Source organism: Thalassophryne amazonica, chromosome 1, assembly GCF_902500255.1.
Source record: "Thalassophryne amazonica chromosome 1, fThaAma1.1, whole genome shotgun sequence".
NCBI lineage: Eukaryota > Metazoa > Chordata > Actinopteri > Batrachoidiformes > Batrachoididae > Thalassophryne > Thalassophryne amazonica.
This window is the reverse complement of record NC_047103.1, coordinates 78,649,038-78,667,971: the sequence shown is the minus strand read 5'-3', so window position 1 is coordinate 78,667,971 and position 18,934 is coordinate 78,649,038. Positions and strand designations below refer to the sequence as shown.

At 45.8% G+C, this 18,934-nt stretch overlaps 1 protein-coding gene across 1 annotated transcript in view; it reads left to right on the top strand.

Annotated features, from left to right (window-relative positions):
• The window catches only part of ccny (cyclin Y), a 208,763-nt gene that overhangs the window by 89,159 nt on the left and 100,670 nt on the right, over positions 1 to 18,934 (top strand). Inside the window, exon 2 of the mRNA XM_034171913.1 lies at positions 14,392 to 14,466. Within this exon, the coding sequence (XP_034027804.1) occupies positions 14,392 to 14,466 (75 nt within the window). The remainder of the gene's footprint in view (positions 1 to 14,391; positions 14,467 to 18,934) is intronic.

Below are 18,934 nucleotides of genomic sequence, written 5' to 3'. Positions count from 1 at the left end.
CTTCTGAGTCAGTGATTTTTTTAAAGTTTTGCATTTGACAGATTTGTAGTTCTGTTAATAATTGTTTCAGGTTTAAAGAGCATAATTTACACCAGTCAACACTTTCTTTTAAAAAATTAGAATCCAGATTATCAATTATTTCTTCCCGCTCTTTAATTTGTTTAGGCACATATAAAGCTGATAAAAGTGAAATAAGCCAGAGTGCTTCTGAAAAATGCACAACAGAACAGACAGGTCAGTTTTGTGTGTGTGTGTGGGGGGGGGGGTAATCACATCTGACTAGTGGACTTATTATTGTGGCATCTGTGGATTGATACTAGGACTCCTCCTTGTGTCTGTTTACAGGCACTTGGGTGCCTTAAATCAGTGAGAATGGTGGGCTGTTTTGTTTCATTTGTTATTATTAAATTGTTCAGTTGTATCACATGTACAAAAAACTGCATTATCCATATCTGTATTAGATATATCAGTAATAGGTTTGTATAAGCTTGATATCAACAAGGATGTAACTCATTTCTAGAAGGATTTTGCACACACTTGAGCTGGTGCCTTTTCTTCTCTCCTCATTTCCTCCATTTCCTTTCAGGTTTTCTCCTCACCTTTGCTCTCATTTCCTGCTTTTCTTTATGATTCCCCATCCTCTCCTCCTCATCATGTGTCTCAAGCCATTCACACCTCCCTTCCTTGATTTACTTACTATTTTCACTTCAGTACTTCAGCGTTCTTCCCTGTCAGTCATGATTCACATCTGTCATGCTTGATGCTTTATTTTCTGGCATGTTGCCTCCTTTGACCTTTTCTTTCTTTTCAGCAGTGTTTGTCACTTTGTTTCACTCTTTGGTTTGCTTTCTGTTACTGTGTCTGGGTGTTGGTCCTTTTTTGACCTTTCCTGTTACAATGACATCACCCAAGTAATCAGGAAGCAGCTAATAGGGTCACCATTACTCTGAGTCTGTGTGTGCTCATGTATGCTTGCATGCATGCAAGAAGTTTCAGTTTAGTGTTCTCCCTGACATGATTTTTCTCGCCTACATACTTATAATGAACTTTAATCAGACATGTGGTCCAGTTTGATGTTTGAGCCCAATATTATACAGTTAGTATACAGGTTTCTCCCCAGAATTTTTAGTATAATGGTGCTGTTGGCAATTATCACCCGGGGCGGCATGCGTTGCAAGTCATTTTGACCGGTTTTAGATGCATTGAAAGCAAGAATAATAGACTAAAAATGACACTTGTGATATCAAAGTTCTTTTTTGCATGTTTCTGTCTAAGTTAATAAAAATAACATTGAAAAGTATAAAAACATTAATATTTGATGGACAGCATTTGCACTCTTCTTCAAAAATGACACACTGTAACTTTAATCCAGTAAGATGGGCAGAGTTTTTCTGTCATGTTGACTTGACAGTTTAGGGTTGTTTTTTTTTTCAACATTTATGAGTGGGATTGCATACTTTTTAAACAATATAACCCCTAATTATCTTGTTTGAACCTGGTGTCATTGGTGCATAAACAACAATAATAACAAGAAAACAAAAAAAATACTTCTGTAAGAAGTAACTGGAAGAAGTAAAGTAAATCTGCTCTTTTAAAGATGAAACCCTGGATGGAAAACTTTCTGAATCAGTTTTTCACATTTTTACTGTTTCACTGAGGCTGTGTGATGAAGATGATAGTTTATTAAAATAAGCCTTTTCACACTCTCGCAAGCTTCCTGGTCTGACACGCGAGGTCAAAGAGCAAGAGGTGTAAACTTCAGGCTCGAGGCACCATGACTGACTGTGTTGGCAGCGAGAATGACAGAGACTTTGATTATTTTAGATTTTTTTTTTTTTGATGGAACCTAGTGCACGCAGGGTCCCCCAGCCCTGATTTCCTTGTTGAAAAAAAAATGGTGTCAATAGCATTGAGAGACCAGCTGATCAATTCCATGGTTAATCCAAATCTTAATTTGAAGAATTAACAGTCTGGTGAAGCTGGAACTCTGAAGGTCAGAGCAGAGATAGAGAACAAAAAGGAGGAGAGGAGAGGGGAGGAATGCAACCGTCCTTGCCGGAGTCCCAAACAGTATTCTATCCGAGAATATCCGAGAGTGTGAAATAAATTATTCTTGAAGAATAAAATAAAATTAATCATGGCTCTGGTTGGTTAATGGCAGTTGAATGGTGTCTCTAGTAAATAATCATGCAGTAACTGCCTGGTCCGTATCTCTGCATGTTCTGTCATTTATTAGGCTTATAGGCACATGTGCCTGTGATTTGGATCAATGAATAATGAATACAGGTGGGGAAAACAACACACTGATTTGTATCACAACGGAGCAAGGCGACAGATTACGCTGCCCATTTAAAAAAGATGACGGCAAATCATTCCCTGACCCGATATCCAAACTTGAGTCTGGCTGGCTGAATGATAAGAGCGGCTCATTTAACCCGCACACTGCCACAAAATTCACTGACCCAACGCGACCCACTGGATGCTGCGCTGTGTGTTGCTGGACGCTGCGTTACATATAAAATCATTATTTCATAGTGGATTAAGCATTTGCTCTGAGATTGGCTGATAAAACCATCTCTAATCTCTCCGGAAGCACAGAGGAAGTTTCTCCAACAGCTTTTCTTGTGTGCTTCTTGGGATGTAGAAAGTGTATCTCAGAGGTATTTTTTATAATATTTATATTGTAATGGCTTGGTAAAACAGTTGCATTTTCACTCCTTCCTATAAGCATCTGTAAAATTAGGTTTACTATGGATTTAGACAGCTGACTGGCTGATGCTACACTGACCAACCGAGCGTCTGTTTACATTGTTACACCTCTCGACCTTTGAACCAACTTGGCCGTGCATATGCATTTCCAGAGTGTGAAAAATGTTTTTTGCTTTGCTGCTTTTTTTTACAGCGTGTAGCACCTAAAAAAAAAAGTCCGCTGTTCACACTGATTGGAGCTCCCTATTTGAGCAAACTTTGGAAACATGAAGGCTTTCAACTGTAAAATAAAGCCTTAATTTCTGAATATATCAGGAGCTATTGGAAGACTTTGATAGAGTTTTTGTTCTTTCACTGAGACATGCTGTGGTCTGAGCTGCAGCACTGTGGTTCTGCTCGGCTCACTGCCAGCGGGAGAGGGGCGAGCAGACAGCAAGTCCATTTCGCATACACTCAGCCTGGCTGGATTAGAAAACTCCTCATCCCTCCTCATTACAGGTGCTGTAATAACAGTATAATGGCGCAACGCCATTGTTCCATTGTCTGGGATGAACCTTGGTATGCATGTTATTTTACTGGCAACTACCAAAACATAAATTAAATGTTCTCTGACCTTTTATGTGTATGTTTGGGCTTTGTGATGCTACTTTACAGTATTTGATCTTCGGATAATTAATCCTATGTAGCGCCCGAGGCACCTTTTGCTGGTGATTAGGTACGTATTCCGTAGCATCAAGCAGATGAGAGTTCACCCCTTCCCCTGGGCAGGATGTCAGTCTGACGCAGGTTACTTCCCCGGCTGAAGCTGGTACCTATTTATAGCTGGGTGGACTGAAACAATGTCGATTAAGTGTCTTGCCCAAGAACACAGACAAGTAGCATGAGCAGGATTTGAACCCAGTATATTACTTGAACCACTCAGCTACCTGCTCTAAGCAGATAATGAATTAAAAGAACAATCTGTAACTTGAATGCATTGAACCCAGTGGTACCCAGGAAAAAAGTCAGTGTCACACTTCCAGTATATATTTTGGAAAATCAGTGCCTGTAATGTACATTAACAAGTACAGTAATTCTGTTTACTGGGCTGTAACACCTGAAATGTCTGACGTGATGGCTCTTGGCTGAAGCTAAAAGGCTGAGTGCTGCAGAGCTTGTCTGTCTGTTAATACCTGGGATGAATTGTGAGTTCAAGGAAAGGAATTTTCAGTTAATGCTTAAACTACAGCAGAACACAATAATAATCACAATCTTGTGTCAACAAATGTTTCTTGGTCATTCAGGATATTAAAGCCACCAAGCTACAATAAAATGTAGACTGTTGAAACATAATATCAATATACTTATCAAACAACAGTTGTCTTATTTACTGACCACAGCTGATGTTTGCAGCCTCTGAATACATCAAGGAGACTACTAATGGGTCTTTCACATTGCGTGCACAACTCGCTGAACTTGCTGCATCCACAGCGCAGAAGGCACATAGGGGCGAAGTTTCTGTTTCTGTGCCGAGGTTGAACAAGTCACCATGCTTGTGAAGAGTCTTGTGTTCCCGAATAAAGAATTAAATAAAAAGTGAAACACTTAGTCTGCGAGTCATAACCACAAGGTTAGGAGCAAAAAACAAAAGAACGAGTGACGGACATCACCCTGCCAGGAGGGGCTTTTTCAGCAACTGTTCAGAGTGAGGCCGGGCAGAGCTGAACTGGCCTGGTGGTGCTGATGCAGCCAGCCCAGCCAGAGACCCACACCAGCCAGTCAGAGGGCAAAACAGCAGCCAGTGTGATTGAGCAGACACACTCAGTCCGAAACCTTCACTTTTGGATATATACACTCCCACTCAGTTTAAGCAATTGAGCTTCTGCAAATTTGTCTGAGATGAGTGAGTAATTTGAAAATAAAATGTGACATTAGTGCACTACTGAGTGCTGAAGTTTTATCGCTAACATTAGCTTAGCCTTTAGCTGCAGTATGCAGAATCAATCACTCAGTCAAACTGACTGAAGGTTTTATGTTTATAAATTGTTTGGTCTATTATTATTTTTTACCAAATAAATCAACACAATAGTTTTTTTAATGGCTACTGCTCTGATTACAAGAACAGTCTCAACTATATGTAACTATATATATTATTTTATTTAAATTGTTTAAATGATCTAATAATCACACCTTAAAGAAAATGGCACAGCACTGTTTTGTGTTTCTTCACTTGTCCCACATCAGGAACATTTCAACATTTGCTGTCCAGAGAACCTTGTCAATCCAGATACACTTCAAAACTTTCACTGATGGAGCTAAACACCAAAACCTGAAGTCCAGAAGGAAGAAGAGAACATCTCTGCTCTTCAAAATGTGAGGAGGTTTCTCCCACCAAGAGATCGAAGCTGCGAAGGAGACCTTTATGTGGTTAAATGTCCTGATGGTCCAGCTCACCTCTCATCTCTGAAAACACACATCTGCTGCTACTTGTCTAAATAAAACAAAGGCTCTTTAAAAAGCAACTATTTTATTATTTGAAAAAGCGGTTTCCTTTTATATTTTAACATTAATTGAATGAATCAACATGTCTATGAAGTCACCGTTCAGTCAATAAAACCCTTGCACAGGTAGAAGAAGCCCTGCTCCTATTGTGCACAATTTCAAAGCATTCACAATCACTGGAATAGTCAGTTTCATATTTTAATAATTACCCTGTCCTGATTACATTAAAAGCAATCACATAGTCAGTGAGGACATAATTAAATGTTGAAATGACTAAATTAAGAAATTATTTCTTCATGAGATTTGTCCTAATTAATTAATTAACAGACACACTGTAGTCATTGTTAAATCCTCTCCAGTTTTTTTTAGAATAAATATATATTTATGGTGTGCGTTTTCCTGGTTGAAGTGCAGAGATGAATGAAAGAATCTACCAGACTTAAAAATGTACACATTACTTTTCATGCTATTTTATTTGTCTAAAAATAAATGTCCAAAGTTCATTAATTTAATCTTGATGTAAAAAAACAAAACAAAACACTTGTAAGAATTTTCTTTAGAAAACTGCTGTGTAAATTAGCAGTTCTGATGTTCCTCTGACACACATTTCTGCACTCTGTTGTCTTCCATGTTTTTGCCCAAAGCCTCATTTCTATTAGATGTACAAAGCTACATCACAGTGTGCAGCGGTGAAAGTTGGATTGAGTTGAACTTTGACCACAGTGAGTTTGATATCCACCGGCGGTGCACACTCCTGGCGGGACGTCGTACAAGTGCAGCAACTGAGCTTGCATGATGTTTGCACACAGAGTTTTTGCAGTTTTGTCAATTTTCATTGAAAAGAATGGGTTTTAAAGTGATGTGTGCCGCATTTACGCGCTCAGTGTGAAAGTCCCTTTAGCCACAATATTTTTCAACAACATCCAGCACTCTTAGCAAAATAATGTTTTATAAATTGACCCCCCCCCCCGTGTTACAGCCTTCAGTATTTAATCAGGCCGATGCAGAAGTGTGCATGGCATTTGTCTGACAGGCGGTTATGCTGGATCTGCTTAGTCCCTTTTCAGTAAATTTTTTAAAAGAGAAGTGAATGTTAGCATAAAAATTAAAACTAAACTAAAAGGTTTGCTGCTGATTGTGTTCCACCATTCTGTTTGTGTCCTGACTTTTATGCAGGGCTTTGAACCAGAATTTTTCCCAACTGGTTTGTTCCGAACAGAAATTTTATATTTAATGTTTCCAGTTGTGGGTTCTACCCCAAAATTGATGTTCCCAAACCGGTTAGAACAAAAAAAAATATAGTTCCCGAACCGATTAATCAGGACTTTGAACCAGAATTTTGTTCCCAACTGGTTTGTTCCAAACAGAAACGAGATTGTAACATTTTTGGATTTTGGGTACCACCAAAAAAATTGACGTTCCTGAGCCATTTCCGAACCGGTTAATAACATTCCATGTCAGCTGTGGGACACTGAAAACACTGTATATGCCAAACGTGTATCTGGAGCTAAAATGCTCCCAAGAAAACGGAGAAGACAATATAACACTGACTAAAATAATGCCCTTTAAAAGGCATATCGCACTCCAATCAACACTCACTCATCTTTAACCGCTTACTCCAATTAAGGGTCAGAGGGGGCTGGCTACACCCTGGACAGGATGCCAGTCTGTTGCAGGGCCACATATAGAAAAACAAACAAATTCACACCTGCACACATACCTATGGACAATTTAACATTTCAAATCCACCTATCCTGCATGGCCTTGGATGTGAGAGGAAGCTGGAACACCCGGAGGGAACCCACTCAACATGAGGAGAACATGCAGACTCCACACAGAAAGGCCACAGTTGGGATTCAGTCCCACCAGCTGAGTCCAGGACCCTCAGCCACAGCTGACAATGTTGGTTTCATGGTGTGTGTGTGTGTGTGGTGGGGGGGGTTCAGCACAGTCACAACCATGTGTTGCTAGGTTACACCACGCTCGTGTTGCACTTAGACAATTTTCACAGACAGCTCGAATGTGGTTGCCTGCTGTCTACTCTCGTGGTAGGAGCGTGAACAGCCCCGCCTTTTCTAAGTGTACAATGAGCGGTGTTGGAGGCTCGTGTGTGACACCAGGAATTTGACCGACACCTGCCATTAGAGGGGTTGAATGGGCACTCGCTGTCTTTTAGCCGCTTGTGTGCGCAAATGGTTGTGGCAACAGCTGTACGAGGTGTTTGAGGTGGCTCCGATTTTTTATGAGTGGCATGCAATTCCTCCTTCGTGCTCCAGTCGGCTTCAATCGTGTTATGTGTGAAGAGGGTATAAAGGATGTGCACTTTAAATGAATCAAGTTTAACAAGTAAAAAATTGTTGGGGAAGTGTCGTGACACGGACCCACAACAGGGGGCGTTAATGAAGGGACAATGGAATAGCCAAAAAGTAACAATTTAATGTTGTGAAGGTGCACAACGTAATACAGACAGATACAAATATGTGTTATATCAATCCGACAAAAGGTGACGTGTGGCAGGCTCGAAGATAGGAGACGTCCGGTGAGAGAAAAGCCGGAACCCACACAAGCCTCACCACCAACGGACCTGAAGAACACCGGAGCCGCCAAGCCCTGCGCCCCAGGTGGCCACTATCTTCAGCAGTCAGACCCGGTACTGCTGGCAGAAAACAGAAACAGTTCTGGATGAGTGTGAGTCCGCACACTCAGTAATCCCACAGTCTGTGTTCAGTTAAGGAGGGAGAACCTCCACCTCCAATCACACACTCGTGCAGCTCCTGAGATAACCACTTATCTGGGTGGGGTGTGAGGCGAAGCCGTCGCAGTCCACACCAAACGCCAACTCCGCAGACAGGGTATCCGTCCCAGGAAAACGGCTGCAAAAAGAGATCAGACTAATACTCGAATTTCAAGGTTTAGCAGAGAATTACCTGTATGGTAGAAGATTTCTCGGCGAGGAGGTGGAGTTGCAGTCCGGTCTTTATAGTGGTGGTGATGGGTGACAGCTGGTGTTGATAGATGACAGCTGTCACCTCCAGCGGCTCCGACGCCGTCTCGTGCTTGGAGCCCGCACTCCAAGCAGGGCGCCATCTGGTGGTGGTGGGCCAGCAGTACCTCCTCTTCAGCGGCCCACACAACAGGACCCCCCCCTCAACGGGCGCCTCCTGGCGCCCGACCAGGTTTATCCTGGTGCTGGGCATAGAAGTCGGCCAGGAGGGCTGGGTCCAGGATGAAGCTCCTTTTCACCCAGGAGCGTTCCTCGGGACCATACCCCTCCCAGTCCACCAGATACTGGAAGCCCCGACCCTTGCGACGGACGTCCAGAAGCCGACGCACGGTCCACGCCGGCTCCCCGTCGATGATCCGGACAGGAGGTGGTGCAGGTCCAGGGGTGCAGATCGGTGAGGTGTGGTATGGTTTGATCCGGGACACGTGGAAGACAGGATGGATCCGCAGTGAAGCTGGCAGCCGTAGCTTCACTGCGGCCGGGCTGAGGACCTTGCTGATGGGAAAGGGTCCTATATATCTGTCCTTCAGTTTTTGTGATTCCACTTGAAGGGGGATGTCCTTTGTCAATAACCATACCTCCTGCCCAGGCTGGTATGCAGGGGCCGGGGAACGCCGGCGGTCTGCATGGGCCTTGGCCCTCATCCGGGCCTTCAACAGGGCAGAACGGGTGGTCCACCACACCCGGCGGCACCTCCTGAGGTGGGCCTGGACCGAGGGCACACCGACCTCACCCTCCACTAGCGGGAACAATGGGGGCTGGTACCCCAAACACACCTCAAACGGGGAGAGGCCGGTGGCAGATGACACTTGGCTGTTGTGGGCGTACTCGATCCAGGCCATATGGGTGCTCCAGGCCGTCGGGTGCGCGGAGGTAACGCAACGGAGGGCCTGCTCCAACTCCTGGTTGGCCCGCTCTGCCGGTCCGTTCGTCTGGGGGTGATACCCGGACGAGAGACTCACGGTGGCCCCCAGTTCCTTGCAAAAACTCCTCCAGACCTGAGAGGAGAACTGAGGGCCACGGTCTGAGACGATGTCCGCTGGTATCCCATGCAGACGCACGACGTGGTGGACCAGGAGGTCTGCTGTCTCCTGGGCCGTAGGGAGCTTCGGGAGGGCCGCCTTGGAGAACCGGTCCACTATCGTCAAGATGGTGGTGTGGCCCTGGGACGGCGGGAGGCCCGTGACAAAGTCCAGGCCGATGTGGGACCAGGGGCGATGAGGCACCGGTAGGGGTCGGAGGAGTCCTGAGGTCCTCTTGTGGTCCGCCTTGCCCCTGGCGCAGGTGGTGCAGGCCTGGACGTAGTCCCGGACGTCGGCTTCCATAGACGCCCACCAGAAGCGCTGCTGGACTACCGCCATGGTCCTGCGCACTCCAGGATGACAGGAGAGTTTGGACCCATGGCAGAAGTCCAAAACTGCAGCTCTGGCCTCTGGTGGGACGTACAGCTTGTTCTTCGGGCCGGTCCCCGGGTCTGGGTTCCGTGCCAGGGCCTCCCGGACGGTCTTCTCCACGTCCCAGGTGAGGGTGGCCACGACAGTGGACTCGGGGATGATGGTTTCTGGGGGGTCTGACAGCTCGGCCCTGGCTTCCTCTTCATGCACCCGGGACAGTGCATCCGACCGTTGGTTCTTGGTCCTGGGGCGGTACGTAATCTGGAAGTCAAAGCGCCCGAAGAACAGTGACCAGCGGGCTTGCCTGGGGTTCAACCGCTTGGCGGTCCGGATGTACTCCAGGTTCAGATGGTCCGTGAAAACCGTGAAGGGCACCGTCGCTCCCTCCAACAGGTGTCTCCACTCTTCAAGAGCCTCCTTCACCGCCAAGAGTTCCCAATTGCTGACGACATAATTCCTCTCAGCCGGGGTCAACCTGCGGGAAAAATAGGCACAAGGGTGGAGGACCTTATCGGACTCCCCGCTCTGGGACAGCACGGCTCCTATCCCTGATTCAGAGGCATCCACTTCCACTGTGAACTGGCGAGTAGGATCGGGCTGCACCAGAACTGGCGCAGTCGAGAACCGGCATTTCAACTCCCTAAACGCGGCTTCGCACCGATCCGACCAGGTGAAGGGGACTTTTGTGGAGGTCAGGGCTGTCAGGGGGCTAACTACCTGACTGTAGCCCTTGAAGAACCTCCGGTAGAAATTTGCAAAACCGAGGAACTGTTGTAGTTTCCTACGGTTCGTTGGTTGGGGCCAATCTCTCACCGCCGCAACCTTGGCCGGATCAGGTGCGACGGAGTTGGAGGAGATTATGAACCCCAAGAAGGACAAAGAAGTGCGGTGGAACTCACACTTCTCGCCCTTCACAAACAGCCGGTTCTCCAACAACCGCTGTAGGACCTGACGTACATGCTTGACATGGGTCTCAGGATCCGGAGAAAAGATGAGTATATCGTGTAGATATACGAAGACAAACCGATGCAGGAAGTCCCGCAAGACATCATTAACCAATGCTTGGAACGTCGCGGGCGCATTGGTGAGGCCGAACGGCATGACCAGGTACTCAAAGAGACCTAAGGGGGTGTTAAATGCCGTCTTCCACTCGTCTCCCTCCCGGATCCGAACCAGGTGATAAGCATTCCTAAGATCCAATTTCGTGAAAATTTGGGCTCCATGCAGGGGCGTGAACACTGAATCCAACAGAGGTAACGGGTATCGGTTGCGAACCGTGATCTCGTTCAGCCCTCTGTAATCAATGCATGGACGGAGTCCGCCGTCCTTCTTGCCCACAAAAAAGAAACCAGCACCCATCGGGGAGGTGGAGTTCCGGATCAACCCGGCAGCTAACGAGTCCCGGATGTAGGTCTCCATTGATTCGCGTTCCGGACATGAGAGGTTGTACAGCCTGCTGGACGGGTACTCAGCGCCCGGTATCAAATCAATGGCACAATCGTACGGACGGTGCGGGGGCAGCGTGAGTGCCAGATCCTTGCTGAAGACGTCAGCAAGGTTGTGGTACTCGGCCGGCACCGCCGCCAGATTGGGGGGGACTAAAACCTCCTTAGCTGTCACACCGGGTGGAACCGAGGATCCTAAACACTCCCGGTGGCAGGTTTCGCTCCACTGAACCACAACCCCAGACGGCCAATCAATCCGGGGATTGTGTTTTAACACCCATGGAAAACCCAAAATCACTCGGGAGGTAGAAGGTGTTACATAAAACACAATCTCCTCCCTGTGATTCCCAGACACCACCAACGTCACTGGCTGTGTCTGGTGTGTGATTAGTGGAAGAAAGGTGCCATCTAGCGCCCGCACCGACAATGGTGACGGTAAGGCCACTAGAGGGAGCCCAACCTCCTTTGCCCATCTGCTATCCAGCAGATTCCCCTCCGACCCCGTGTCCACCAGTGCTGGGGCGTGAAGGGTTAGATCCCCACTCAGGATCGTGACTGGGATTCGTGCAGATCGTCGGGGTTTCCCCACGTGAGTGTTGTGACCCACCCTTAGCCCAGTCTCTAAGGACGAGTGCTGCTGTTTTGACCGTTTGGGGCATTCTCTCTGTGTGTGCTCGGTAGAGCTGCAGAGAAAACACTCTCCACGGATCAGCCTCCCTTGTCTCTGATCTGATCGTTTTTTGGCCCTGCTCGTTTCCATAGCAACGTCAGCAGGGGGAGCTGTCGTCACGTGGAGAGCCCTGGCAGTGGAGCGTGGGGAAGTCGGCTTCCTTTCAGACCCAGGAGGAAGAGGGACGGCTTGTACCTGACCACGCCCCTCGTCTCGCTCCCGTCGGTGTTCCGTTAATCGGTTGTCTAACCATATAACCAGGTTGATAAGCCCATCTAAATCCCGCGGCTCGTCCTTCGCCACCAGGTGCTCCTTAAGGACCAGAGACAGTCCGTTTACAAAGGCGGCGCGGAGCGCAACACCATTCCAGCCGGCTCGCGCTGCCGCGATGCGGAAGTCGACTGCATACTTCGCTGCGCTCCTACGCCCCTGCCGTATCGACAGCAGCACACTTGAAGCGGTCTCGCCTCTATGAGGGTGTTCGAACACTGTCGGAACTCCCTCACAAACTCAGTATAAACCGTTAGGAGCCGTGAATTCTGCTCCCAAAGCGCCGTAGCCCAAGCGCGTGCCTCTCCTCGAAGCAAATTGATCACATAAGCCACCCGGCTGGCATCTGCTGCGTACATGACGGGACGCTGTGAAAAGACGAGCGAGCACTGCATCAAGAAGTCCGCGCACGTCTCCACACAGCCTCCGTACGGCTCCGGAGGGCTTATGTATTCTTCAGGGGAAGGTGGGGGGTCACACGGTCAGCAGGAGAAGGTGCTGCAGCAGTGCCCTGAGCACGCGCTTCCACCTGGGCGGTGAGAGCCTCCATCCTGCAATTGAGAATACTGCTCTGCTCGGTAACTAAGTCCAACCGAGCGGTAAAGGCGGTTAAGATGTGCTGCAGCTCACCCAACACGCCTCCTGCTGGCGCCTGTGCACCTCGCTCTTCCATTGGCTGTTCAAGCGATGGTTGACGCCCCTCGGGATCCATGACGCTGGCCGAGAAATCCTGTTGGGGAAGTGTCGTGACACGGACCCACAACAGGGGGTGTTAATGAAGGGACAATGGAATAGCCAAAAAGTAACAATTTAATGTTGTGAAGGTGCACAACGTAATACAGACAGATGCAAATATGTGTTATATCAATCCGACAAAAGGTGACGTGTGGCAGGCTCGAAGATAGGAGACGTCCGGTGAGAGAAAAGCCGGAACCCACACAAGCCTCACCACCAACGGACCTGAAGAACACCGGAGCCGCCAAGCCCTGCGCCCCAGGTGGCCACTGTCTTCAGCAGTCAGACCCGGTACTGCTGGCAGAAAACAGAAACAGTTCTGGATGAGTGTCCGCACACTCAGGGGTGGAGGTTCTCCCTCCACCTCCAATCACACACTCGTGCAGCTCCTGAGATAACCACTTATCTGGGTGGGGTGTGAGGCGAAGCCGTCGCAGTCCACACCAAACGCCAACTCCGCAGACTGGGTATCCGTCCCAGGAAAACGGCGGCAAAAAGAGATCAGACTAATACTCGAATTTCAAGGTTTAGCAGAGAATTACCTGTATGGTAGAAGATTTCTCGGCGAGGAGGTGGAGTTGCAGTCCCGTCTTTATAGTGGTGGTGATGGGTGACAGCTGGTGTTGATAGATGACAGCTGTCACCTCCAGCGGCTCCGACGCCCTCTCGTGCTTGGAGCCCGCACTCCAAGCAGGGCGCCATCTGGTGGTGGTGGGCCAGCAGTACCTCCTCTTCAGCGGCCCACACAACAAAAATGCCTTTATCGTGCTGATTCTTATTGGATTTTAGCAGAGTTTTCATCTGTTCATCAACAGGCTGCACAGGAGATTTATCAGTGCAGCTTTTGAGTACAGTTTTTCCTCAAAAGCTGCATTTAATGCAACTTTTGAGGAAAAGCTGTACTTGCAGCCCAGTTTTTCGCAGGCTGCGTTCCCATGCATGCTGTGCCTGACTGACTGAAAATTTTGCAGACCACCAGCGTTGTGATACTCATAACGACGTGTAAAAATAAATAATTACCTTGGAAAATGGAGAGGGAACATCCTAAATTTGAAAATCTGCATGACAACACTGAAATCGTAGCATGATGGCGCAGCGGCATTATTCCATTGCTTAGAGAGAGCCCTGCAAACACTTGTTTGCACAGCGGGCTGTATTTCCATTCAGCTCAGTCTGCTACAAGAGTGGCAGTCAGCCCACAAAGCCAGTTCTACACATGGAGATTTTGTAAAATGTTACAGAGCAGTCTCTGAATGTTTTCAAATTATAAATTGTAGTTGATAAAGATTACTCTAGACCTTTGGTGTATGGAGGATTTTTAAAATTTTAGACAATCTATAATCCTTTTACTCTTGGTGCATCTCTGACATTTCTGTATGCTCCAATTATGCTGCAGGTTTTCTTTTCCTCTCTCTTTTGCACAAAGAAAACATTCTGGTACTTCTGGCCCATCACCGGTTTATGAGCGCTGTAGCTCTGCTCATTACCTGCTGAAGACATGAGAAAAATCAGAAGTGAATTCAGTAAAAACCAAAACAGTATGCAGTCTTAAAGCAGAATTTTAATAAGCATCCAGAATAGCTGAATATTACATTCACCTTGTGTCTGCTTTAAATTAAACTTTTCATGTCAAATCCCTATGTATTTTCTTTGATATTAATACTTGATGTCTTCTCTCACCAGATCTGCCCATGGAGTACAATCCCTCTGATCATCCTCGGGCCAGCACTATCTTTCTTAGCAAGTCTCAAACTGATGGTAAGCACTGTACTTCATTTCTTCCCATACCTACTTTGAAGATTTAGTGCAATTTAGCTCATAAATAGACCTCTGTATTGTCATCACATTTGCAAGAAAGTCCTCTGGTATGCTATTAATTCATATATACGAGGTCTGTTAGAAAAGTATCTGACCTTTTTTTTTTTTTTTTTTTGCAAAAACCTGATGGATTTGAATCACGTGTGCTTGCATGAGCAAACCTTGAACCTTGGTGCGCATGCGTGAATTTTTCACGCCTGTCGATTGCGTCATTTGCTGGCAAGCAGCCTTTGTGTGAGGTTGTGTGTAGTGCTCTCAGCGGATTTTCATTGCAAGGAAAATGACGGAACAACTGGAGCAGTGCTACTGCATCAAATTTTGCCAGAAACTGGGTGACAGCCAGGTGGAAACCATTCGGAAGATTCAGACAGCTTTCGGTGACGATCCTATGGGCATCACACAGATTAAGGAGTGGTTCAACCGTTTTAAAGATGGCTGCACAACGGTGGAGAGCAGGCCACGCTCAGGTCGGCCATCAACATGCAGAAATGACCAGATCATTTCCAAAGTGAACACTGTGGTGATGCGTGACCGTCGTGTGACTATCCGAGAAATTGCGGAAGAGGTGGACATCAGCACTTTTGCGGCACATTCCACTGAGACAGAAGATTTGGCCATGAAAAGAGTGGCGGCGAAATTCGTGCCAAAGCTGCTGATGGCTGAGCAAAAGCACCTTCATGTTGAAGTCTCAGGACATGCTGTGACATGCCCAACTCTTCTACAATTTCTTGGATAGTCACACGACTGAAAAGTCACCGAAAGCCGTCTGAATCTTCCGAATGGTTTCCACCTGGCTGTCACCCAGTTTCTGGCAAAATTTGATGCGGCGCTGCTCCAGTCGTTCCGTCATTTTCCTTGCAATGAAAATCCGACAAGAGCACTACACACGTCCTCACACAAAGGCTGCTTGCTAGCAAATGACGCAATCGACAGGCGTGAAAAAATTCACGCATGCGCACGAAGGTTCAAGGTTCGCTCATGCAAGCACACGTGATTCAACTCCATCAGGTTTTTGGAAAAAGAAAAGGTCCGATACTTTTCTAACAGACCTCGTGTGTGTGTGTGTGTGTGTGTACACACACACACACACACACACACACACACACACACACACACACACACACACACAGCGGTGAGCACAGCTAACCAAAAAGTTATCTTTTATGACGCTAAACCGATAACTTTTACTTTTGATTTGGACGCACCACATCAGATTACACTGTCAGCTTCTGATAAACAAGTTTCACTTTAAGCACCGCAGGGGCTGCTGGGTAAATTCAAGGATCACAAACACAAAAGGAACGCATGAAAAATGAATGAATAAAAAAATAAAACCCCAAACACTGTCATCATCTTTCAAAAGCAGTAAGACGCAGTATTAGAAGTCACAGTTTATCTCGGTATTATTTACGCTTCATTTACGAACTGAAAGCTGCTGCTTTTTTCACATGCTTTGAACCCTGCGGCTTAAATAACTGAAATATATCCATTAATGTGATTGATTGTCAGAGTAAAAGCCACGAAGTAAATATAAATTCGTACCTGTTAGTTTCAGTGGGGTTCATTAAATTCTGAAGAAATAATCCACATAAAGTGTCCTGATTATCCAAAACGGTGTCTAAGAAAAGTCCTGCTGTAACACAGCTGCGCCGTGAGATCTCCTTTCCCCCACAGAGTCTTGGCGATTAAATTATCAATCAATCAATCAATTTTATTTATATAGCGCCAAATCACAACAAACAGTTGCACCAAGGCGCTTTATATTGTAAGGCAAAGCCATACAATAATTACGGAAAAACCCCAACGGTCAAAACGACCCCCTGTGAGCAAGCACTTGGCGACAGTGGGAAGGAAAAACTCCCTTTTAACAGGAAGAAACCTCCAGCAGAACCAGGCTCAGGGAGGGCAGTCTTCTGCTGGGACTGGTTGGGGCTGAGGGAGAGAACCAGGAAAAAGACATGCTGTGGAGGGGAGCAGAGATCGATCACTAATGATTAAATGCAGAGTGGTGCATACAGAGCAAAAAGAGAAAGAAACACTCAGTGCATCATGGGAACCCCCCAGCAGCACAACTAAGGGATGGTTCAGGGTCACCTGATCCAGCCCTAACTATAAGCTTTAGCAAAAAGGAAAGTTTTAAGCCTAATCTTAAAAGTAGAGAGGGTGTCTGTCTCCCTGATCTGAATTGGGAGCTGGTTCCACAGGAGAGGAGCCTGAAAGCTGAAGGCTCTGCCTCCCATTCTACTCTTACAAACCCTAGGAACTACAAGTAAGCCTGCAGTCTGAGAGCGAAGCGCTCTATTGGGGTGATATGGTACTATGAGGTCCCTAAGATAAGATGGGACCTGATTATTCAAAACCTTATAAGTAAGAAGAAGAATTTTAAATTCTATTCTAGAATTAACAGGAAGCCAATGAAGAGAGGCCAATATGGGTGAGATACGCTCTCTCCTTCTAGTCCCCGTTAGTACTCTAGCTGCAGCATTTTGAATTAACTGATGGCTTTTCAGGGAACTTTTAGGACAACCTGAGGCCATAAGAAGATCATTTGTAACCTTCACTAATGCTGTTTCTGTACTATGATGAATTCTAAAACCTGACTGAAACTCTTCAAATAGACCATTCCTCTGCAGATGATCAGTTAGCTGTTTTACAACTACCCTTTCAAGAATTTTTGAGAGAAAAGGAAGGTTGGAGATTGGCCTATAATTAGCTAAGATAGCTGGGTCAAGTGATGGCTTTTTAAGTAATGGTTTAATTACTGCCACCTTAAAAGCCTGTGGTACATAGCCAACTAATAAAGATAGATTGCTTCCTTGAGCAGCCTGGTAGGAATGGGGTCTAATAGACATGTTGATGGTTTGGATGAAGTAACTAATGAAAATAACTCAGACAGAACAATCTGAGAGAAAGAGTCTAACCAAATACCGGCATCACTGAAAGCAGCCAAAGATAAAATTATGCCATCAGCCACAAAGAAATAAAATAATGTTAAAATTACTCCGTTTTGTTTCTGTGTCGAGCGGATGGTAACACTCACTGTAACATCCAAAGTGAACCTGAACTACACTACCCACAATGCTCCCTGTGTCGACCGGCCAATCATGTTTTGTGCTTAGTGATGATGTCATCAGCAAGCAACAGCCACAAATACATAACAGACGGATTAAAATGTTTGATTTTAGGGTTTACAAACATTTTTGACCATTATCTGAACTAAATTTATTGGAAGATAATTGGTCCACTGATGGTTTTAAAAGTTATCTGAAAAGCTAATCCGCTAGCAAAAACATTACCTTCGATAATTATCGGTTGTCGGATTAGCTGAACTGTGTGTGTGCCCTTCGATTCTGTGTGTGTGTGTGTGTGTGTGTGTGTGTGTGTGTGTGTGTGTGTGTGTGTGTGTGTGTGTGTGTGTGTGTGTGTGTGTGTGTGTATATATATATATATATATATATTGCGTGTGTGAGGCCTGTCATAGTTAAACTAATAACAACATGCTAATTTTGGGACATCAGGAAGCGATGCAGTAATAACTGTGGATGTCAAGCAGAAATGAGCATTTCTCACCCGTCACCCTTCTGGTACTATGCCTGAATCTGTGGCCTCCACACAGTCTGTATAAGCTACAGAACAGACATGAAGAGAAAGTGGACATGCTGGTGGTTTTTATCTGTTCCGCACCATGAAACAGTGAGACTAACTATTGATCTATCTAAAATAGACTTACTGTGTAGTTAAAACAAAGCAGTGTCTACATGTTTGTTTTTTATTAAACACAGCTCTGTGTGCTTATCCTAGCAGCAGAAAACACTGGCTGCTTGCTCCACCTCGCAAACAAAGTGAATGGTAGGGTACACTTTTTTTAGTGAATCAGCTTAAATTGATATCGTCCTGACAAATAAAAAACTCAATTTAAATTCAATCCATTTTATTTATATATAGTACCAAATTACAACACCCAATGTCCTTCACAAGAGTAAGGTCAAACCTTTACCAACCCCTCTGAGCAAGCACATACAGTGCCTCTAGAAAGAATTCACAGTGCTTCACTTTTTCCCACATTTGTTATGTTACAGCCTTATTACAAAATGGATTAAATAAATTTGTTCCTCAAAATTCTACACACAATAACCCATAATGACAATGTGAAATTTTTTTTTTGTTTAAGATTTTTGCAAATTTATTAAAAATATAAAACTAAAAAATCACATGTACATAAGTATTCACAGCCTTTGCCATGAAGCTCAAAATTGAGCTCAGGTGCATCCTGTTTCCGCTGATCATCCTTGAGATGATACAGCTTAAATGGAGTCCACCTGGGTGTAAATCCAGTTGATTGGACATGATTTGGAAAGGCACACACCTGTCTGGTCCCACAGTTGACAGTACATGTCAGAGCACAAAC